Source organism: Pipistrellus kuhlii, unplaced genomic scaffold (assembly GCF_014108245.1).
Source record: "Pipistrellus kuhlii isolate mPipKuh1 unplaced genomic scaffold, mPipKuh1.p scaffold_m20_p_11, whole genome shotgun sequence".
Taxonomy (NCBI): domain Eukaryota; kingdom Metazoa; phylum Chordata; class Mammalia; order Chiroptera; family Vespertilionidae; genus Pipistrellus; species Pipistrellus kuhlii.
Genome location: NW_023425416.1, coordinates 16,236,078 through 16,258,698, shown reverse-complemented (window position 1 = coordinate 16,258,698; position 22,621 = coordinate 16,236,078). Strand labels below are relative to the sequence as shown.

Genomic DNA, 22,621 nt, shown 5'->3' with positions numbered 1-22,621 from the left:
TAGAGAGTTAGAAACATCGATGAGAGAGAAACATCGACCAGCTGCCTCCTGCACACCGGGGATGAGCCCGCAACCAAGGTACATGCCCTTGACCGGAATCGAACCTGGGACCTTTCATTCCACAGGCCTTTCATTCCTCTATCCACTGAGCCAAACCGGTTTCGGCGGTTATTGTCTTTTTTGTTGTTGAGCTGTAGTTTTTAATATATTTTGGATAGTAGGCCCTTATAAGAAATGTGATATGCAGATATTTTCTTCCATTGTATGGATTGTCTTTATTTTCTTGATAGTATACTTTGAAACACACAAGTTTTAGATGATAGTGAAGTTCATTTTTTGTTGTTTTTTTCTTTCTTCATTAGTGTCAACATCTTGCCTAACCCAAGTTACAAAGATTTACAACTGTGCTTTCTTCTATGAATTTTATAATTTTTGCTCTTATGGTTAGGTATTTGATCCATTTTGTGTTGTGCATGGTGTGAGGAAGGGGTCCAACTTCTTTCTTTTGCAGCATGATTTTAATGGCAAGGAAGAGAGCACTGCTTCTTTCCCACCAGCTCTGACATGGGGTGTCTGGAGGCTGGTACAGTCCTGAGTTGCAGTGAGAGGGCCCTGGGCCTATTGCTGTGCTGCGTCTCTTCAGATAGCCGTCCCCCATAACCTGGACCCTTAATGACAGACATCAATCCAGGACCCTAGAGCAGAGGTTTTAAAATTCGATGAAGTGGGATATCCAAGTAGAATTCCAGCACCCATTTTGGGGTAGGCTGTGTAACTGTGGACTTGAGAGGTAGGCAGAACCAAGTTTATTTCAGCCCAGCTGCTTTCAACTCAGGCGTCTAACCTCTCTGTGTCCTCGTTCCTCTTTTGGAGCTGGAGAGTGGTGGCCTTGGTTCTTGAGGATTGTGGGGGATGATGCAGTGAAGGGAGAGAGCCTGAAAGAGCAGTGGTCCCCGTCCGGGCACACCAGGTGCCAGCCAGTAATGGCTGTCCTGGTAAGGAAAGGCTCTCAGTTGTCTTCAAAGGTGGCATTATATCATTTTCTTATTTTAAAGCCAGTTGGTTAGAACAAAGACACTTTGAAATTTGAAATCAGGAGCTGTAATGGAACTGTTACCGTCTTCATACCAGCCTTAGCATTCCTATCCATTTGTTTTAGTTGCAAAGTACTGAGCATGTACATGATAACAGATTTCTTTGCAACTCACAGTCTTGGAGCTCTGTTCAGTTAAAGTTTAGGCCTGAGTCCTAGCCGGTTTGGCTCATAGATAGAGCATCAGCCTGCGGACTAAGAGGTCCCAGGTTCGATTCTGGTCAAGGGCACATGGCCCAGGTTGTGGTTCCTCCCCAGTGGGGAGTATGCAGGAGGCAGTCAATCAATGGTTCTCTCTCATTAATGTTTCTGTCTCTCTTTCCCTCTTCCTTCCTCTCTGAAATCAATAAAATTATATATTTTTTAAAAAGTTTAGGCTTGAATTCCTCAATGTGCAATTTTTACTTCAAGTTGAATGGCACATAGTATAGCTCATCTTGCTATAATGCCTCTTCACAGACATGAAGTGAAAGTTATACAGGGACACACACATGAAAATGTGTGTTTAAACCATACAGTAATGTGTAACTGAGCCCCTCATTAATACCCCATCGAGCGTTTTGTTCAAGCATGTGCCAAGCAGAGGCATCAGGCTGCCCTGGATTGTGCACTGAGTGCAGGTGTATGTGTTGTGGGTGCAGCTGGTCATGGGGGTTCACGTACCAGACACACTCAGTCAGAATGGCAGTTGCAGAGCCACAGCCCAACTGGTTTACGGTGTGTTTGTGTGCAGTTCACACGGCTGCCCAAGGCTGCACACCAGCACATGACCCGTGCAGGAACTGAGCAGTTGGTCTAGGACAGTGGTCGCCACGCCAGCCTTTAAGTCCTCATGATCCGCGGACCACCAGTTGGGACCGCTGATCTAGAATACACTTGGGGGTGGGTGTTATAGTTTGTAAGCATAGCTAATAATGTTTTTAATTGACATTTTTATTGAGGTAAAAAGAATGTCTTTTTAAAAAAATACATTGCAATTCAGATAATTCATGGCACCCTGAAGCACTTCAGATCCCTTCAGCGAGGCTGGGTGAGGCAGTGGGGAGTCGTCCGTCCCTGAAGGTTACCTCCGGGTAGTGTCTGCAGCAGCTTTGACTGGGGGCCACCTAGACCCCCCTTACTGCCTGGCCGGAGGGATGCTTGCTTCTGCACACCTTTGCTCTGCACACAAGGCTGTAGGATAGCCAGAATACTCTCTGAGGAGGCAAGGTGTTTCTCTGAGGAGACCAGTGCTTGAGGCATTTCTTTGTTGCTCCCTGATTAATAAAATTTAGTTGAGTTTAAGTTGTTGTGAGACTGGAGTTGAACTCCAGTGTGAACGGGCAGCCTCTCCCCTTTCTGGCGCTCTCCTCTCGGAGCTGCTGTCCCTCCAATGGCCCTTTTACATTAGGCCGTGCGTCTTGGCACACTCTGCGCTCAGTAATGCTAGGGCTATGTTTGCTCATTTTTCTTTTTGGCTTTTTGTCTATTTGTGTGTGGGTGGGGGGGTGGTCTCAAAGTTATTCTCACACAATATATAAACTGAATTTCAAGCAGATTAAAAGAAAAAAAAGATACCATAAAGTACTAAAAGAAAACATTAGAAAAATATTGGTGTAATCTTAGAGTGGGGAAGAGGACCCAGAAGTCAAAGGAAAAAAAATCACAGGTTAAACAACATGAAAATGAAAAACCCTTTGTATGTCAGGAAAACCACCAGGAACAATGGTAAAAGGCATGCACATACAGGGAGAAGATATTTGCAGTATATAAATACCCATCTTCTATACTAATAAAAGGGTAATATGCTAATTAGACCTGGGAGACCTTCCGGACAAAGTCATGGTGACGGGGCCGAGGCAGAGGTGGTTAGGGGCAATCAGGCCAGGAGAGGAGGGCAGTTGGGGCTGATCAGGCTGGCGGAAGGGGAGGGGCCAGTTGGGGGCGAGCAGGCTAGCTTGGGGGGGGGCAGTTGGGGGTGATTAGGCCAGCAGTGGGGGGTAGTTGGGGGCGAGCAGGCCAGCAGGGAGGCAGTTGGGGGCAAGAAGGCAGGGGGGGCAGTTGGGGGTGAATAGGCTGGCAGGCAGAGTGGTTAGGGGCGATCAGGCAGGTAGGCAGGTGAGAGATTAAGAGCCAGCAGTCCTAGATTGCAAGAGGGATGTCTTACTGCCTGTTTAGGCCTGATCCGTCAGATATCCCTCGAGGGGTCCCAGATTGGAGAGGGTGCAGGTCGGGCTGAGGGGATTTTGTGCACCAGGCCACTATTTGTACATAAAAGGTAAGAAAGAGACCAACAGGAAAGCAGGAAAACAGGAAAACAGGAAAGCACTCCCTGTTTCCTCTAACGTGGTGCCTTCTGAGTCCTGTAAACACGTGAATTGCACGTCCTGGTGGCAGAGATGTTCCTGTCAGTTATGAAGGCAGTTGTGCAGCCTCCTTCTGGACCCGTTTATGAAAAGTCCTTTTGGCTGCCATCCGTCAGTTAAAATCCTTACCTGCAGGATGTGGGACTGAAGGCTTGGGGGCCCTGCCAACCCCACAATGACACCACTAAAGTGCTGAAGCAATATGTACAGAGAGGCTTCAAGGCCAAGTGCTTGGGCGTGTGACTTTGCTAGTTTCTAGCTACATAGAACTGGAGAAGTTACAGCACCTCTCACCTCATTTGCTCATCTGCGAAGCAGGTTTCAAAATAATGTCTTCCCCACATAAGACGTTGGGAGGATTGAATGAGCCACCACATGGCAAGTACTGGGGCCCTAGCCCAGCGTGAATTTGCACCTCAGAGTGTGACTGAGAGCTTGTCCTTGTCATTTCTCTGTCACATCTTTCCAAATGAGGTTCTTTCCTGCCGCTTTCTCATGGCTGTCACAGGGCCTGGCGGGTGGGCTCGCTCTTTCCTAGGACACCTTTGGACCGTGTCAGGAGGGTTGGCTTGGGAAGCTCTCTTATCCCGAAGGGTCATGGGAGCCCTTTTCCAGGGGCAGCAGGGCTTCCTCTCTACCCTGCCCTCCTCGGATCTCCCAGGGCCAGTGTAGGGAGCTGCTGGCTTCCTGGCTAGTTCTTGGCATAGCCAAGTTTGCCAGCCTCCTGAGCCTCATGTTCTCAGCCAGTGCTTCTCTGAGTTTAAGTTGCAGCATTAGTCTGGTTTCTGTTCTGCTTTTGAGGAGACATTTTAAATGTCCATATAACTGGGAATATTTCTTTTCCCTTTCTTAGGCACCTGGATTCGTTATAGGTTTACTCCTTTATTTTGTCAGGCTTTCTGGAGAGCTGGTGTTGCAATAGCAGAGGAGGTAGATGGGGAGTGTGCAAGTTCTAATGACTGCAAATTCCAGTGACTAGGGGCAGGAGACTTCCTAACGGGGTTTTGTTTTCTCTGCAGGAGGTAAATGGCATCACTGCCACACTGGCTGAGGAGCTCTTTGAAAAAGGTATGTGGCCAGGGGTCCCCGAAATACTGGTGTAACTTACTCAGCACTGTTAGGTGGCCAGGGGCATGTGGCACAGAACTCCATCTGTTGGGCTGTGCCAAGTGAATCCTAGCCAGGGCTCACCTCCCAGGAGTTGCCCAGGTCCCTGAATCTGATCCACAGCCAAGCCTGCCTGCCTACCTGCCCTGCTGGCAGCCAGCTCTGAGGAGGTGGGGGGTCCTTCACCTTGGGGCGCTCAGGTTCTTGTCTTCGGGGGTAATCCCAAGCTCAGGATCTAGTTCAAAGCCCTGTGGGTGGAATTCTGGAAGGTGAGGAGCATCGTGCCCTCTTGCATCTCATTTGTCCTTACCTCAAAGTGATCAGATGGCGAACCAAGGAGCTGCGCGCGGGTCATGGACCTGCAGCGGAGCGTAGTTACAGTAGCTAACGTGCGCGGTGTGCTGCTTGTGGTCCAGCCTCGTGTTCAGCATCTTACTGCCACGCCGCCTCCTCTCTCTCCTTTGGGGGGTGGGGGGTGCAGATGAGGGCACTGGGGATGAGGGGCTTGGTGATCTGCTTGAGGATACATGGCTGGAAGGAGCCGAGTGAGGACCAGATGCTCAGAACCCCTGCCTGCTCTCAGGCCCTACACAGTGCTGGCATTTGAGGCTTCCCCTAACTAAGGTGTCTGTATCTTGGAGGCTGCGGCCTAGGTCTGTTGTCCACAATGCTGCCTTGCGTCAGCTTTATCCTGGCTTAAAACGTCAGGTTTTAACCTGAGCCTCGCCTCAGGGAGGCTCCCCAGGCACACATCCCCATGGCCCTTCCCTCCCTGATGCCATGTTCTGGGTGTGCCCTGAGCCCACCATGAGTTCAGGAGGCAGCTGCTCTTGTGTGCCCAGAATGGTGGCTGATGTGGTGCAGTGCCCACAGCAGGTGCTTGCCAAATGCTTGTTAACTGTTAGCCAGGTGGGCAGACGCCCTGGCCGCTGGACTAGGACAGGCTGGAGGTGGATGCTCACCTTCGGGTATGGCTGTTGCAGGAGAACAGCTCCTGGGGGCCGGCGAGGTCTTTGCCATGAGGCCCCTGCAGCTCTATGCGGTCACTGAGCAGCTGCAGCTGGGAAAGCCCACGTGTGCCAGCGGGGACGCCAAGACTGATCTCGGGCACATCCTGGACTTCACCTGTCGCCTTAAGTACCTTAAGGTAAGTGCAGCAGCTCAGTTGTAGACATGGTGGGCGTGCAGCCAGCATGGGGCCTAACGGCTCACTGACTGGCAGTGTGTGTGAAAGAGGCTGGTGGGCCGTCCCAGGAAGGAAGGCCACTTTGGTGTTCTTGGCACTGAGCTTCTGGCTGTGAGCACCAGGGGGCAGTCATGACCTAATGTTCCTTGCTTTAAACCTCAGCTTTAGCCTTTGTTGATGGGGTGCATGCCCACCATGCCTCATGGCCATCCAGATCTTAGGCTGTGGAGCCATGTGGCAGCATCCCTGACAAGCCATATCTGTGCTGCAGGTTTCTGGCACAGAAGGACCTTTTGGGACCAGCAACATTCGGGAGCAGCTCCTGCCTTTCGATCTGTCGATATTCAAGTCTCTCCATCAGGTGGAGGTAAGGCCGTGGGCTGGAGTGCAGGCGAGGCTGAGCCCTGCACAGGGACTGTCTTGCTTAGGAGTAACTGGACTTAATGTAAGCACTGTTACTTTTGTGCTTGTCCGTCTGTGGCAGATTCCGTCTGGGGAGTAAGGCCAACCTGAAGGCAGAGAAAGGGGCTCACCTTCGGGTATGGCTGGTCTGCATGTCTCTACCCCTGGCATGGGCAACATTTGAACAGGATGGAGCACCAGAGCTCACTCCTTTGGCTTCCGAGATCAGACGAGATCGGGCGCGTTCAGGGTGGTATGGCCGTAGACCAGAGCTCACTCCTTTGGGGCCTCCTCGTTCGAGTTGAAGTGCTGAGAAGTCATCCTGAGGCTCAGGCAGAGCTAGTTCAGGTCTTTCCCAAGGCAGGTCAGCAGAGGGCTTTGAGGTCTCTACCTTCTGGCACGCCCATACATAACTTTGCATTACTCACTGCTGAACGTTTGGGTTCAGGATGCCAGTTTTGTTGCCATTTTTAAAATGAAAGGGGGATTCTATAACGAATAATACAAAATGTACTAAAACATCTATTTCTCAAGCATGGCCTTTGTGTGCAGCCCTGTGCCCCATGTTTGATGTACACTCCTTGGTGGATTCTTCCCAATATCCCTGTAAAGTGGGCACTTTTATTCCCCTTTTATAGTTGAGAAAACTGAGGCGTAGGGAGGTTGGGAAGTTTGGCCAGGACCACGTGGTTAATGAGGAGAAAGCTGGGATCTCATCTCACCTGATCCCAACGCCAGAGCCTCTGCCACACATTGGACTATTCTGCCTGCAACGTTTGGGCTTGTCTCAGCCTGGAGGACCGCTTCCCTTGGTGGGAACTCAACCAGTGCAGGCCAAAAGAGGACTGAGAAGTCAGAGGGTGCCTGGCCCAGCCTTGCCCGGCTCAGCCGGCTGAGGCTCCACTGCCAGGGTCTAGGTATGTGTCACTCCAGCAGTGGCTCAGGGGAGTGTGCTTCGGCTTTTGCATGCCCCCCGTCCCCGTGCCCCCTCACAGGACAGCGCACACCAGGGGAGTGGGGCAGGGTGAACAGGAGGGTCCACGTGTTCACTGTGCTTCAGAGGCCCCTTGCTCTCAGCTCTGATCTCTGTGGCCCACTTTCTGTCCACCTGCCGAGCCCCAAGCAGCCCCTACATGGAAAATGGAATTCATGGCTCAGTGAGTCTTACCAGATTCTTCAGGTGCTGTTTAGCCAGCACTGAAAGCTGGGGAAAGGAGAGACAGGATTTGTATCACCTCTTGCCACTACCCAAGGCTTCTGTCGATAAGTGATGCCGTTCCTGAGACATGGCTGTTCCTTGTTCCAGATAAGCCACTGTGATGCCAAGCACATCCGGGGACTGGTCGCCTCCAAGCCCACCTTAGGCACGATGAGTGTGCGCTTCTCAGCAACCTCGATGAAGGCGAGTGCCCCCTATTTCTTGCCTGGAGATATCTGTAGGGCAGGATTCTGTGCTGTGCGGGCCCCCCCCCCCCCCTTCCCCGAGGGTGGGAGTGCACCACCACTATCAGAAACCAGAAGCTGAACCTTCCCTAGGCCTGGGTAGCCATCCACTCATGGGAGACATCCCAGCACTTAGCAACGCCTGGTATGCTTTAGTCCACATCTTCGTCAGAAGTCATGCTGTTAGGACATTTTAAGGAACTGGGTCCCCACCCCCTGCCCTCAAAAAAAAGTCACTGGTGTTTGATGAGCAAATTGGCAAATTGTTAAGCAGTGGCAATTGGCAGGACGTTTATAGCTAGATTGATATAAATGTTTCTCTAAGCTTGAAAAGCCCTGACTTGGCCCTTGTTTGTGTCTTGTTCTTAGTGGACTTAAAGGAGACAGGTGAGGCTGTGGATGTGTTAGGCTCTGATGTTTGTATATGAGCCGCAGCAATACTCACATTGAGAATGTAAGAGGTTTATTTTTGCCTTCTTGTGGATTGCATTTTAGTAATGTTAAAATTCTCCAGAAAAGCATAGTGGCAACTTTTGTGATTTAGACTGTCAGATCAAGACTTAGGTTTGGTGAAATGTGAGGCTTACTGACTAAAAGATGTGTCAGTCAAGGGCAAGAGTGTCAGGCAACTTTGTCTCACTTCCTGCCGCCTGGCTCCCGAGCTCAAAGTGATCCATCGAGAGAGGAGAGATCTTGTGGGCCTGAAACGTCAAAATGGGAAGGCCTACCTCCCTCCCTTTCAATGGTGCCCCTGTGCACTGCGCTGCTACCTCAGAATTGCTGGACTTGAACCCTGTAAAGTAATGGTTAAAAGGGCTTGCTGTCCACAGTGCCAGCTTGGAAAGTACAGTTGCCTGGAAACACTACGAATTCTGACCTGTAGCCTCTGAGATTTAAGCCAGAAAAGGCATCATATATACATATATATGTATGGCAAAAGCTTAAAAAGCATTTGCTCCTGAAGCAGGACCGGAACATATCCCAAATAACTATGTTGCTAAGCTTTTCAGTTATTTCACAATCACTTAAAGGCACATGAACCAAAGCCCAAATTTAATGCAAGTTCACTTCCACCTGCTAAATATGCCCAAGCTCTTCCTGAAATTTTGCAATGATTGCATTCCCAGTGAGTGTTGCGTGAGGCCCCAAGTGTGCTCAACAGATGTTCTTGCACAGGAAGTCCTCGTTCCCGAAGCCTCGGAGTTTGATGAGTGGGAGCCAGAAGGCGCAGCCCTGGAAGGCCCTGTGACTGCCATCATCCCCACGTGGCAAGCACTGACCACTCTAGACCTGAGCCACAACAGCATCTCCAAGATTGATGAGTCTGTGGTATGCTCTCAGCAGTGGGCTCTAGGGTTTTCTACCCGAGGTTGGGCATTTAAGTGGCTTTTTTTGGAAAGAGCACAGAGAGCATGGGCTCTGTGCATTGCCTGCAATTTTTAAAATTTGAAAACGGGATTATTTAAAGCAAGTGAGATAATACTTAGAACCAAATGAGGCATACCAATTATATGCATTTTTAAAAATGTATATTTTATTGATTTTTTTTTTTTTTTACAGAGAGGAAGAGAGAGGGATAGAGAGTTAGAAACATCAATGAGAGAGAATCATCGATCAGCTGCCTCTTGCACACCCTCTACTGGGGATGTGCCCACAACCAAGGTACATGCCCTTGACCGGAATCGAACCTGGGACCTTTCAGTGCGCAGGCCGATGCTCTATCCACTGAGCCAAACTGGTTTTGGCTATATGCACATTTGACATAAAAACATAGTGGTGAAATTTACTCCTAAGGAGGGGAGTGGAAAAACCACTCCACAGATTTCAGATGTGCTTCTGTAAGAGAGACACCCAGACAGCATTTGGGAAATAGGAGTGTGATTCAGGTATTTGTGCTTCTTAGTGGTTGGGATTGGAGAAAAAGATGGACAGACTTCTTTTCTGGGACCTAGCCATTTGTCATTTTCATCAGCCACGTGCTCTGTAAAAATGGGGTGTGTGCTCATCATTGGAGTCCCTGTGTGCTCCTGTGCACATGCCGCCGGCTGGGCACTGGGATGTGTTACATCATTGGCCCTGCAGAGATGGCCAGCCCAGGAGTTCACCATCAAAAGGAAGAGTCCTTTGTCCTAGGCAGTTTGGCTCAGTGGTTGTAGTGTCAGTCTGGATTGCAGGGTCCCGGGTTCTATTTCATTCAAGGGCATGTACATTGGTTGCATGCTTGATCCCTCCGGGGTGCATGCAGGAGGCAACCAATCAATCTGTCTCTCTCACATTGATGTTCCTCTCTGTCTTTTCCCCTTCCTTCCACTCTGTTTAAAAATCAGTGGAAAAAATATCCTTGGTGAGGGATATGGGACGGGGGGAGGAGGGGTGATAGAGGTGGAAGAAGAGTCTCAGGGTGGCCTTGGCAAGTATCGTCCCAGGCACCAAAAGGTTGATTCCCAGTCAGGGAACAAGCCCAGGTTCCAGGTTTGGTCCCTGGCTGAGACATTCAGGAGGCAACCAATTGATGTTTCTCCTTCACATCGATGTTTCTTCCTCTCCCTCTCCCTCTCTTCCTTCCTCTCCCTAGGAAAAATAAATAAAAACATTTTTTAAAAAGTCCCATGATGTCTGTTCACCACATGCAGGGGTAACATAGGGTCCAGCCTCCTAGAGTAATGTCAGGTGTTGTCTTTTTTCTCCCACAAGAAACTGATTCCAAAGCTTGAATTCCTGGACCTGAGTCACAATGGAGTGCTAGTTGTGGACAACCTGCAGGTAAGAATGTCTGTGAAGACTGTTGCCACCTATGGGCTTCTTACAAGGTCCCTGAGAGTTCAGAAGTCGGACTCAGCCTTGGGAATTTGGCCATTCCCTGGGTTTTCCCTCACAGGCACTGGAAAGGTGTCTGGGTACCCCAGAGGTTTGTAGGAGCAGGAGCAGGGTCCCAGCGATGCATGGAGCGATTGTCACTGTAGTTCCCCAGAATTAGAAAAGTACAAATCAAGCGAGGTGAAGATGATGCACCTCCATCATGAAGGTATAAGCTCATTCACAAAGCTCACACCTACCCTGTGGGTTGTGCTGTCTCTGCAGAAAGGGCCACTGGACTGTGGCATGTGCAGGGGGAAAGAGGGAGCTCCCTTCCAAATACCGGCCAGAGGGACCGGAGCTGACCTGCAGAGCTGGCCATTTCGGGTTGAAAGTGCATCACACCATTAGTGTCGGTTCCCTTTCCTTGGAGCCTTGACCTAGACCACTTTACCCTGTTCTCAATGTCGCCCCAGCACCTGTACAACCTCGTGCACCTGGACCTGTCCTACAACAAGCTGTCCTCCTTGGAAGGGGTTCACACCAAACTGGGGAACATCAAGACTCTGAACCTCGCTGGCAACCTGCTCGAGAGTCTGAGTGGCCTGCACAAGCTCTACTCCTTGGTCAACCTGGACCTCAGCAACAACAGAATCGAACAGGTGAGCCGTGTTCCCTGTTCGGATGTCAGGGTGGTGGGATGGCTGTTCATCACGTTAAAGAAGAATGCTAAGCCTTCTTTCATCTAAAAGGCTGTCAGATGTGTTGTCATGTTGCCAAAGTGTTACGAGAAGGGACCAGGGGGATGGAATTCGTGCCTTGCAGATGGAGGAGGTCCGGAGCATAGGCAGCCTCCCGTGTCTGGAGCACGTGGCTCTGCTGAACAACCCCCTGAGCATCATCCCCGATTACCGGACCAAGGTGCTGGCTCAGTTTGGAGAGAGGGCCTCTGAGGTAGGCTGCCCGGGTACGGGGTAGGGTGGGGTTAGCTTGATCAAAGAGACAGTCTAGACAGAGTCCACATGTTCACAGCCAGAACCACTGCTGATGTCCACTGTTTTATTGCCCTGGCCTGCTTCAGAAGGACTTCCTCGCCCTAAGTGGCCTTTCAGTTCTGGGAAGTCTGCTGCCGCCCCAAGAAAAGCTCCCTCACCCTTCCTGCAGCCCATCCTGTCAGCAGCCAGCGGCCACACGGTTCCCCAGAGGAGTTTCTCACATGGCCTCCCCATGAGCCCACAGGCACAGCCTGAGTGTGGAGGAACTGTCTCCAGCTTGTTAAAAGTAACATTGATTATTATAGGCAGGGGTTAGAAATAAGATATTTAATATTTTTTATTGATTTGGTTGATTTTTTATTTTTTTTTGAGAGAGAGAAACATCAATTTGTTCACTTATTTATGCACTCTTTGATTGCTTCTCATATATTTCCTGACCTGGGATCAAACCTGCAACCTTGGCATATTGGGACAATGCTCTAACCAACTGAGTTACCTGGTCAAGCCCAGAAATAAGATATTTTTTAAAATCCTGTGTTCTGGAGGACTTCTGGCCATGAAGTCTGACTACAGACCCCCAGAGTGCGCCCACCTTTGCCAGTGATCCCAGCAGTGTCTGCTGCCTGTTGAGTGTGTCCGGCCAACAGCCACCCTGCCCACGGAACAGGCCTTTAGCCAGGTTAACCTGTCTCTTTAGCCTCAAGTAGGCCCCTCCCATGTTTCCCCAAATTCCAGGCCACAAGATACTGGAAGTCTGCATTCTTCTCTCATCCGCCCCCACCCCCAATCTCTTTTCAGGCCCAAATGCTGCTCACACTGTCACTAAGACAGTGTTCACCAGGTGACATCTCCCCTCCTGCCCGCTCCGCACTGCCTGCCAGCCCACAGCCCCTCCTGCATTTGCAGACAGGGTGCCTGCTTTCCATGCCAAGGGCCTTCTCTAGGCTCTTTGCTGATCTGAGTTTTACCATAATTCGGGACTTAGTTCAAGTCACCACCTTCCCCCAACCCCAGCCATCCAAGAGGCCTCTTCAGTGGGCCCTGTATCCCTCACCTTTTTGGAAAGGGGCCTCCCAGTAACAGACTAGGCCCTCTGGGACCGCCCTGGGCGGCTCTAAGGAACTTGCAGGTTACTTCCATGGGTGGTGAGGAACTCGCCTCCAGTGGGCTGAGCCTCACAGGCCTGGCCCCACATGGCCAGGCTCCTGTCATTCTGCTCTCTGCTTGCCAGCTCCTAGGCTGATCGCCGTTTCTGGATTCTGTAGGTCTGTCTGGACAACTCAGTGACCACAGAGAAGGAGCTGGACACTGTGGAAGTGCTGAAAGCAATACAGAAAGCCAAGGAGGTCAAGTCCAAACTGGGCCAGCCTGAGAAGAAGGTGGGTCTGTATGGAGGACTGGTGGTGAGGAGCAGCCAAGGAAGGAGCTGGCTCCAGTGGAACTGGTCTCGGAGTACACAGAGCCACTGAGTCCTGACCATGACCTTGGGCAAGCCACACCGTCCATTTTCATCTGCACAGTGGGGTGGTGAGAGGGCCTGCTGTACAGGGTTGTGAGGACTAGGTGAGAGTGACTTTGCCATCCCTGATGTTCTTGAGAACTTCTGAGTTTCTCCTCATCTGGCTTTTCGAGTTCTGTTCTTCCCGATCCTTCTCTTCTTTCCCGGGCTGACTCGAGCACTCTCCTAGGTTGGCGAGGATTGCCAGCTCTCCACTGCCCCCTGCATCAGACCCAACAGCTCTTCTCCTGCCGTGGCTCCCACCTCCGCCTCCCTGCCCCAGCCCATCCTCTCCAACCAAGGTAATATTGTATGTACTTTCTGCCTAGCAGAGCCACGTGGGCCCTGGCCGGGCTGGGGTCGGGGGAGGTGCTGGCACCTGCTCCTGGCAGGGTTCAGACACAGGGTGGGTGTGGTGCTGTCTGCCAGCCAGCTCCTCTCCGGGTGGCACACGGTGGGAGTGCCTGGCCTGGTTTCAGCTCTGTGGTATGCTTAGTGAGGACCACCTCCACATTGTTCTGACACCCACATCAGCTCCTCTGGGATGCCATAGGGTGTCACTCCGGCCCCGAGGCTGCTCTTGGAACAGGCTCAGGGCTGCTGGCTCTCCCCAGGCTGTGTGGGTGGATTGGCTCCTTAATAATGGAAAGCCAAGCCTTGTTACTGTCCTGAATCGGCTGCCTTGATCCCTGCATGGGGAACTTGCTTTTATCATCGCCTCATCTCAGTGGCTCAGGCCCAAACACTATTAGTGGGGCCCAGACAGGCTGGCCAGGACCCATGGAAGACCAAGCCTTTCACCTGCCCACTACCTTAGCGTTTTCAAAGGGCTTTCACCTCTGAACCCAGGCATCCTCGGAGATGAGTGAGTGAAGCAGGTCCCATGAGAGAGTCTGCTGGCCCGGCCCCCGCGGAAGAGGGGAGGGCGTGCCGTCCCGAGTGGAACCGAGGCTCGGGACACAGGAAGGAGCGCCGCCCGCCCGCCCGCCCGGGCCCCCGGAGATGCAGAACTTGGTGTGAGGTCTTGGGAAAACAGTTTGACCCTATGTTTCAAGAGCCAGAAAAACGTTCCCACTCCTTGACCTGGTAACCCCAAGTGGTGGGGAGTTTATCTTGGTGGGATAAGATAATGGGAAGGGGAGATGATGACCTGCTCACTGCAGCGCTATTTATGCTAGCAAAGCAGGGGGTGTGACAGACATCAGAGGATGTGAGGGAGATTAGGCAGTGGTGCAAAATACTCTGCAGCCATTGCGTCAGAGAGGAGGGCTGGGTAGGAAGGAGGGAGAATGCTGAGGGTGAGTCGGCCTGCTGCAGGGCGGTGCACTGAGGTCACAGCATTCCTGAGAACGGATGCTCAGGTCACGTGCCAGAGCGATTGCCAGGTTGCTTTTGTAACACGACTGAGAAAGTTTTATTTTTTTACATAAAAGGGGCAGGAGGTTTGTATCCCACTGAAGACTTCCCTGACCCCGTCTCCTGCTCAGGGCCAAAACCCTCTTTGGGCCTCAGCACTGTGGAGGGCAGGGAGGCAAGTGGTCCTAGGCCAGGGACTGGCTGGTTCTCGGCCAGCTTTTGTGGAAGTGATGAGCGAGTGTGTGAGTGAGCGAGCAAGCGAACAAGCTGGTAGAGCAGACGGCAGGCCAGGTGAGTGAGGCATCGCCCCCAGGGCCATAGCTGCAGGCAGCCCCCTATCTGATGGTGCAGCCTCTGCATCAGCCAGGCCCAGGCCTCAGCCCCCTTTTTCACTGCCCCCCAGTCCTGGGGACACACCGCCGAGTGGCTCACCAGTCTGTTCCCCTTCCCCAGCTGCTGGACATTTAGACCCTGTCTCCAGACTTGCACCTCTTATAAATAAAACTGCAGTGGATGTCTTTGTGTGCACATCTCTTTCCTTTCTGTGAGAAGCAAAGTCGGGCCCCCATCCAATTGCTCTCCTGATGTCCTCATCCCGTCCTCTGAGTGGCCCTTTCTGACCACTTGTTTGTACTGACTGGTCCAGGAAGGAAGCAGGGAGATGATCCCAGTTCTCACTTCCTTGGCTCCAAACAGGGCTGGGGTGGGGGGTGGGGCGTGGGGGTGGCAAGAAAATGTTGCTTTCTTTTCTCACTAATATGGAGGAATCCACAGATATTTTGTGTCCAGCCATGAGCTGCTTGGTCTTGCTGGTTGGGCATGGATTTCTCCATGTGGGAACAGCTTTGCTCCCAGCCTGATCCCTAGAAGTGTGTACATGTGTGAATAAACTGGGCGCTCAGGCCTGTGTGAATAGGAACTGGCCAGTGAACATCAGGCCTCTGGTCATGTCAAGAGCTGTTAGCCAGCTGGTTGGAGCCACAGAGGATTGTACCGATAGGCGCTAATGTGCGGAATGCCGGGTGGGCTCACCAGGCAGGCCAGAGCTGGAAGGCTGGAGAGAAGGGGTGAGGAGCAGGCTCCTGGGGTCAGACAGCTGAGTTTGTGTCCCAGCTTCCTTGGCTGTGTTCCCTCAAGCAACTTGTAGCCTCTCTGAAGTTCTGTTTTCTCAACTACAAAGTGTGAACACCTGCCTCATCACTTCTAAGATGCACACGACTTCTGAAATTGAGATGCGTCTTTCAGTCAGTGTTGTCTCATAGTTGCTGGTACTCGCGATGGAGTCGTGTGGAAGTCTTCCGTGGACATCTCCTAAGACTAAGAGGCACGCCCATGCATCTTAGATGTGATGAAGTGTAAACAAGATGTGCGTGAGCCAACACGGGAAGCACCGAGCACTGCTCCTGGCTCATCAGAAGCGGTCCTGGAGGCCTCCCTCGCGCGCGTCCTTGTTGGGGAGCTTCAGGGTGCTGTGTGCCCCGGGGAGAAAGGGCAGAGTGCCTGGGGCGTTCTGTAGAGGGAGAGGTATGCCTAGAGCAGGGGGCTTTGCAGTGAGGTTATGTGTAGGGTCCTCAGAAGCTGGGCAGGACCTGAGCATGTGCGGGAGGAGGGGCGTTCTAGGAGAGAACAGGGCACTTACGCTTAGCTGTGTGCTTGCCCTTCCTGCCTGTGCATCCCTGCTGCTTCGCTGGAAGGGGGCGGGGAGGTCTGGGCTTGGGCCCTCTGCCTGCCTCTATCCCATGGGCAGAGGGCCTGGGTTCCGTGAGCTGTCTTGTCCCCGGGCAGCAGCTGAGCTGGACTCGGGTCTGTGACCTCCAGGGCTCTGACCTGTGGTGCCTGGTCGTAAAGCCAGGCCAAGCCTTGGGCTCCTCCAGGTTTTTTGTGAAACAAGGTCGATGCTCAGTGTTCACCCAACAAGCTGCGCTCAGGAGAACATTGAAAAAGGCTTTGCCCGAGGCCAGTAGGTGTGAGATATCAGGCTTAGACATAAAACAGCCTCAGCAGGATTTAAAAACACACCGTGTTTCCACAGTGCGTAAGTCAGCGTGTGCTGTCCGTGGAAGGCTGACCCGGGGAGGCCAGAGGGCTGGTCCTGCGGAAGCAAGCCACGGGTACTGGGCGTGGGCAGTCTTCCAGGTCCTGTGCCCTTGTGTGTCTGGGGAGCTCTGCAGAGATGTCAGACCGGGGAGGGCTGTGTCCAGCCATTTCTCTGGAAGGCTCTAGGAGTGAGCATGTTTAAGGCTCTTGATGGACATATTGCCAAACTGCTCTCCTGACAGGCAGGCCAGCTCCCACACCAGTGCCTGCCTCTGCCCAGTTGGGCCAAGTCAGGGCCACGCAATCAGTCTAAACTTTGCTGAAATGAGAGAGAAAACTGCTGTCTTATTCCAGCTTGCCCTTCTGTGCTTATTTGTGAAGGAGGGTGAGCGTTTTGTGTGACATCTATTGGCCATCTTTTGTGAAACGTGTCTGCATTTTTCGTAGCCTGTCTCCTAGTGGGATTCCCAACTTTATCCCTTATTTTTGTCATCTGTAACAGTTTTATATATATATATATGTATATATATATATATATATATATATATATATATATATATCTTATTAACTTTTTACAGAGAGGAAGGGAGAGGGAGAGGATAGAGAGTTAGAAACATCGATAAGAGAGAAACATCAAGGTACATACCCTTGACCGGAATCGAACCTGGGACCCTTCAGTCCACAGGCCAATGATCTATCTCAGACAACACTGAGCCAAACTGGTTAGGGCTATAACAGCTTTTTATAGGAAGATATAAATGTTCGTCAAATATTGCAAGTGCCTTTTTCATTTCTTTGTTCACTTATAGAAGTTTAGTTTTTATGTAGTCACATTTCACATTTTTCCTTTCGATTTAGGCCCAGAAAGTCTCTCTCTACCCTGAAATTGGATAAGCAATCATGTGTTCTTTCTTCAAGTTATTTCAAGATTTCAGTTTTAACATTTTCTTCTGTAATCCATGTGGCTGGGTCTGGGGGTCTGACAATCCCCCGGCCATGCCAGAATCCCGAGGGCCCCGTCCCATTTGTTGAATGGCTGCTCTTCCTGCCCCACTGTCCCACCCGCCTGCCCCTGGTCTCTCCAGGAATCATGTTTGTGCAAGAGGAGGCCCTGGCCAGCAGCCTCTCATCCACCGACAGTCTTACTCCCGAGGACCGGCCCATTGCTCGGGGATGCTCTGATTCCTTGGAGTCCATCCCTGCAGGACAGGTAATGCCTGCCTCCTGCTTCTGCGGATTGGTTACCTCTGTGCCCGCTCTGTCTGAGGCTGTCTGGAAATAGGAGGCGACCTGCCTAGACTTGTGGCAGGTGCTACCTGCGGTTGATGCACTCAGGCTTTGTGTTTCCCTCCCTCCTTTTTTCCCTCCCTCCTTCCTTCTCTCCCTCCCTTTTCCTCTGTTTTCCTCCTCTCCCCGCTTCTCACTCTCTCCCGCTCCCCCCTCCCATGTCCCTCTGTTAGTGGGAACAGACAGTTCTCTCACTGGGCCTGGAGGGCAAAGCCTGATAACCCTTGGTTCACATGAGTGGATTCCCTTGGGGAAAGCATTCTGAAGGTTCTGGAGTGGAGGAGGCCTTGTTTGGGTTCCAAACCCATCAGGAAGAGTCTCTCCCCTGTTGCCTGGCACCCCAGGGCTAGTCTGCCCATCCCTGCATGTCATCCTGATAGTTGGGGACACAGTGACTGTGCACCTTCTCTGGCTGCTGCTAAGGGTTCCAGAGCTCCTCCGTGTGTCCTGGGAAGAGAGGAGGAGGCAAGTGTGAGTGGCTCATTCGCCACGTTGGAGAGAGTGCTTGCTACCTAGACCTCCCCAGTCCCATTTCTATTCAGCAATAGGCAGAGCCGTGTGACCCTGTGGTAGTTTGAGAGGCCTCACCTTATCCCAGCACACCATGGCACTCCCTTCTCCCTCCTTGTTGTCCAGAGACCCCTGGGAGGGCCCTGCCAGGTACTGTGCAGCCTCTGTTCATTGTGTCTTCTGCTGGCCAGTTGCCAAATTGGTGTACTGTCCATGAGGACCCTCTGGGGTAACACAGGGAGCACTCAGGTGCTAGACCCAGCGGCACAAACTGAACTTCAGAGTGGCAAGAGGTTCTGGCCCAGGAGCTAGAGTGTGAGCTGGGGGCAAACTGGCCCGGGTGGGAATCAGTCTTGCTGTGCACTGGCAGGATAACTGGGGATCTCTCTGGCTCCAACCCCCATAATTCACCCCAGAATGGAGCGGGGGATGGTGAGGAACTTCCCGCAGGGAGGGAGGGTGGAGGGCAGGGTGCTGGCTCAGGGTCTAGCACCAGAAAATGCCAGGGAATGGCTGACGCAGGTGGGGGCTGATACATTTCCTTCTCTGTCAGGCACCTCCTGATGACTTAAGGGACATTCCTGGAGCTGTTGGTGGTGCAAGGTAAGGAAGCGGTTGAGAAGGCTGGACACACTCGGCTGAGGGCTAGTGGTAACTAGTTGGATTTTGTTAAATATGTATTCACAGGAGTCCTCCAGAACTACCTCTTCCCATGCTCACTTTGGCAGCACATATACTAAAACAGAACTACCTCTTCCTTTAAATTAAGCACAGATATGAAAAGCTCTGGTCTACTTCTAAATTTGAGTCTAATGACATATGTCATCCTACACGAGGGAGCAGCAGATTGAGGCTGTGAGATAAGAATGATTGTCCCATGCTAAGGAGCTGTTTTTAAAAAGAAAAGATGATGTGGTTGGGGGCCCCAAAAGCCCGAAGTATCCATCCTGTGACCCTTTGCAGAGGAGGTTTCCTGTCCCATGTACACACCCTTTGTGAGGCAGCAGTGGCCGAGAGGGGCTTGAATTTAAATGTGAACTTGTCAGCAAGCGACTCCATGCTCTGGAGCACTCACTGCCTCGGGCTGGCGGCCAGCGCCCGATGACTCAGATCTTTGTGATGCTTCTGGAGGGAGGACCGGCCTGAACATCTGTCATCAGAGTCCTGGGCATGTGGACTCTGGAGAGACTGGTGGCCCCAGTCTCCTGGCACCTTGGCTCCCCTGCAGGCATTTGTCCTAGGAATAGGCTCAGCTGTTTAGCAGGCTTGGCATACCCATGAGTTGGTTCCCTGGGACCAGGGTGTAGCCCCAGACTTGAGAGGTGGGATGTCCCAGCCCAGCGTGTCACTGACCTGGCTTCTCCACAGCTCACAGCACTCGGAGCCGGAGGTCCAGGTGGTGCCTGGGTCTGGCCAAATCATTTTCCTGCCCTTCACCTGCATTGGCTACACAGCCACCAACCAGGACTTCATCCAGCGCCTCAGCACACTCATCCGGCAGGCCATCGAGCGGCAGCTGCCTGCCTGGATCGAGGCCGCCAACCAGCGGGAGGAGGGCCAGGGTGAGGAGGACGACGACGAGGACGTTGCAGAGAACCGCTACTTTGAAATGGGGCCTCCAGACGTGGAGGAAGAGGAGGAAGGAGGCCGGGGAGAGGAAGACGAGGAGGAAGAGGAGGAGGAGGATGGTGAGGAGGAGCGCCTGGCCCTGGAGTGGGCCCTGGGTGCAGACGAGGACTTCTTGCTGGAGCACATCCGCATCCTCAAGGTGCTCTGGTGCTTCCTGATCCACGTGCAGGGCAGCATCCGCCAGTTCGCCGCCTGCCTCGTGCTCACCGACTTCGGCATCGCCGTCTTCGAGATCCCGCACCAGGAGTCGCGGGGCAGCAGCCAGCACATCCTCTCCTCCCTGCGCTTCGTCTTCTGCTTCCCGCACGGCGACCTCACCGAGTTCGGCTTCCTCATGCCAGAGCTGTGTCTGGTGCTCAAGGTGCGGCACAGCGAGAACACGCTCTTCATCATCTCGGACGCCGCCAACCTGCGCGAGTTCCACGCCGACCTGCGCGCGTGCTTCGCCCCGCAGCACATGGCCATGCTGTGCAGCCCCGTGCTCTACGGCAGCCACACCAGCCTGCAGGAGTTCCTCCGCCAGCTGCTCGCCTTCTACAAGGTGGCGGGCGGCTGCCAGGAGCGCAGCCAGGGCTGCTTCCCCGTCTACCTGGTGTACAGCGACAAGCGCATGGTGCGGACGGCCGCCGGGGACTACTCGGGCAACATCGAGTGGGCCAGCTGCACGCTCTGCTCCGCCGTGCGGCGCTCCTGCTGCGCGCCCTCCGAGGCCGTCAAGTCCGCCGCCATCCCCTACTGGCTGCTGCTCACGCCCCAGCACCTCAACGTCATCAAGGCTGACTTCAACCCCATGCCCAACCGTGGGACCCACGACTGTCGCAACCGCAACAGCTTCAAGCTCAGCCGCGTGCCGCTCTCCACCGTGCTGCTGGACCCGACGCGCAGCTGCACCCAGCCCCGGGGCGCCTTTGCCGACGGCCACGTGCTGGAGCTGCTTGTGGGCTACCGCTTCGTCACCGCCATCTTCGTGCTGCCCCACGAGAAGTTCCACTTCCTGCGCGTCTACAACCAGCTGCGGGCCTCGCTGCAGGACCTGAAGACCGTGGTCATCGCCAAGACCCCTGCGCCGGGGGGGGGCCAGGCCCAGCGGCCCCTTGTGGACGGCCGGCCTGCTGCGAACAGGGTCAGGTGAGGCCGAGCACAGGCTTCGGGGGCCAGGGGCACGGGACTGGACGTGCGCGGGGAGTTCCCCTCACTGCGTCTGAGACCACTCACTTCAAACCCCATCTCTGAGCACCTGCAGAGTGCACGTGGGTCTAGGTGGGCCCAGCCCCCCAGCCGCTCCTCAGCTCCTGACCGCCCTCGGCAGCGTCCCTCACTCCCTTGGGCTTGGCACAGGGCTGCTCCTCTCTCCCAGGCTTCAGAAGAGGCCTGCGAAAGCTGTCCTTTCACCAGGACCGTCTGGCCCAGTCCCCTGCCGCTGCGGGCCCTGCATGGCTGGGTCCGGGTGCCTGCGCTCCTGCCAGCAGCGCAGGCCCGGCCGAGGAGATCGCCCTACCTTGCTTGGCCTTCTCTGCTCCGCTCCACTGGGCCCCAGGCCAGCCCCTAAGAATCGCCCACCATCTCCTCCCCTCAGGGGCTCACAGTCCCATGCCAAGCCTTACCCTGTTGAGAGCCACCCAGCCCTCCTCAGGAAGGTCTGGGTTGCTGATGGGACTCTCTTTCTGTGTGTAATTTGGGAAGTCCCCTTCAAAGGAGCTGAGTGTGTGAGCTGGCTAGTCATGCAAAGCTCCTTTTTTTCTGGAGGAGACTGAGGCACAGAAAGGAGTGGCAGATGGGAGCCCTGTCCTGCTCATTCTCACTCTCTTCTCTGCCCTGCCCCCTCCTCCAGCTTGGCTTTCCCCGGGCCCCCTCCTTGGGTTTCCCTGAGGGCTGCCTGAGGCTGGGGTAGGGGCGTCTTTGGGAGGGCGCAGGGCATGGTCCCACCCTCAGCTCACCTCCACCTGGGGCTCCAGGGGCCTGTGCCCTTAGGGGGTCCCCATCTTCTTTCACTGTCCCCTGGCCGTACATATGCTGGGGCAAGAAAGCCCTTCATTTGTCACCTTCTTGTTCCCTGAGACATAGTCAAATTCGCTTTCTCGTCTATCCTGGTAGTCAGTGGAGACCATATTCTCATCCCAGCATCTCACGGGTCCTGCCTTCTCCCTCCAACCTTCCCGCCGAACTGATGCTTCCAACCTCCTTTTTGCTAACTTGGGTGCCTCTCCTGTGCCCAGCTCAAATCCCATGCCCTCTGTAGAGACCTCTGATGCCTAGAGAACCGCTTAGGCCCGAGGTGGCCCTGCCAGCTGGGCCCCCCCATCTCTCTGCCCCTATGCTAAGGCTTTGGTGACGTCTCCCTGCTGCCCGAGAGCCTGGCTGGAACCTTCCCACAGTGGGCCTCCGTGCAGAAACAGGCCCTGCTGCATTCCTGCAGCCGCATCTCTATCCGCACGCACCCGCAGGAGCACAGCCAGCGGGGCTTCTTAGGGGCGTGTGGCCCAGAGCAGGGCCTGAGGGCAGGGACTGGCCAGCTGAGAAGACAATTCCCAAGGACTTCCCTCAGCACAGGCGCTGGCATGTGGGCCTGTAGTCTGGTTCAGGGGGCGCCCCAGCCTCCAGGGCTTTAAGGGTTCCGTGTCCAGGTTGGGGTGGAGGAAAGCCCGAGCCACCTTAGAGGACCCAAAGGCAGACTGAGGGGTAATTTGAGTGTTTGGTTCTCAGACTTGATTGTACCCAGATCCCAGCCCTGGGTCATACTCTGGACTGTGCAGTGACATTTCTGACTCCTCCACCACCTGCTCAATATAAGTGTTTGGTTTTATGGGCCACCAGTATCTGGCCGTGCTAGCCCTGGGGTGCCCCCATCTGCCCATCTGTCTCCCGAGAGAAGGGGCCTGGGCACCTTTTCTCTGCTCTTTTGTCTTCCCAGGGCCCCAGAGAGGGAGTGTGTGTGGT

The 22,621-nt window shown here is 53.5% G+C and overlaps 1 protein-coding gene across 15 annotated transcripts in view; it reads left to right on the top strand.

The window, feature by feature from the left end:
- The window catches only part of NISCH (nischarin), a 33,123-nt gene that overhangs the window by 6,726 nt on the left and 3,776 nt on the right, over positions 1 to 22,621 (top strand). For 5 of the 15 annotated variants that reach the window (XM_045579094.1, XM_036430934.2, XM_045579095.1 and 2 more), the window contains exons 4-17: positions 4,458 to 4,506; positions 5,529 to 5,692; positions 6,003 to 6,098; positions 7,440 to 7,535; positions 8,753 to 8,905; positions 10,271 to 10,339; positions 10,849 to 11,034; positions 11,198 to 11,326; positions 12,199 to 12,324; positions 12,633 to 12,746; positions 13,056 to 13,167; positions 17,344 to 17,468; positions 18,609 to 18,658; positions 19,424 to 20,812. In XM_045579094.1, coding sequence (XP_045435050.1) covers positions 4,458 to 4,506; positions 5,529 to 5,692; positions 6,003 to 6,098; positions 7,440 to 7,535; positions 8,753 to 8,905; positions 10,271 to 10,339; positions 10,849 to 11,034; positions 11,198 to 11,326; positions 12,199 to 12,324; positions 12,633 to 12,746; positions 13,056 to 13,167; positions 17,344 to 17,468; positions 18,609 to 18,658; positions 19,424 to 20,812 — 2,858 coding nt within the window. Of the gene's footprint in view, positions 1 to 4,457; positions 4,507 to 5,528; positions 5,693 to 6,002; positions 6,099 to 7,439; positions 7,536 to 8,752; positions 8,906 to 10,270; positions 10,340 to 10,848; positions 11,035 to 11,197; positions 11,327 to 12,198; positions 12,325 to 12,632; positions 12,747 to 13,055; positions 13,168 to 13,714; positions 13,944 to 17,343; positions 17,469 to 18,608; positions 18,659 to 19,423; positions 20,813 to 22,621 lie in introns of those variants that run through there. The other 10 variants (XM_036430938.2, XM_045579098.1, XM_045579096.1 and 7 more) reach the window with 9 other exon arrangements.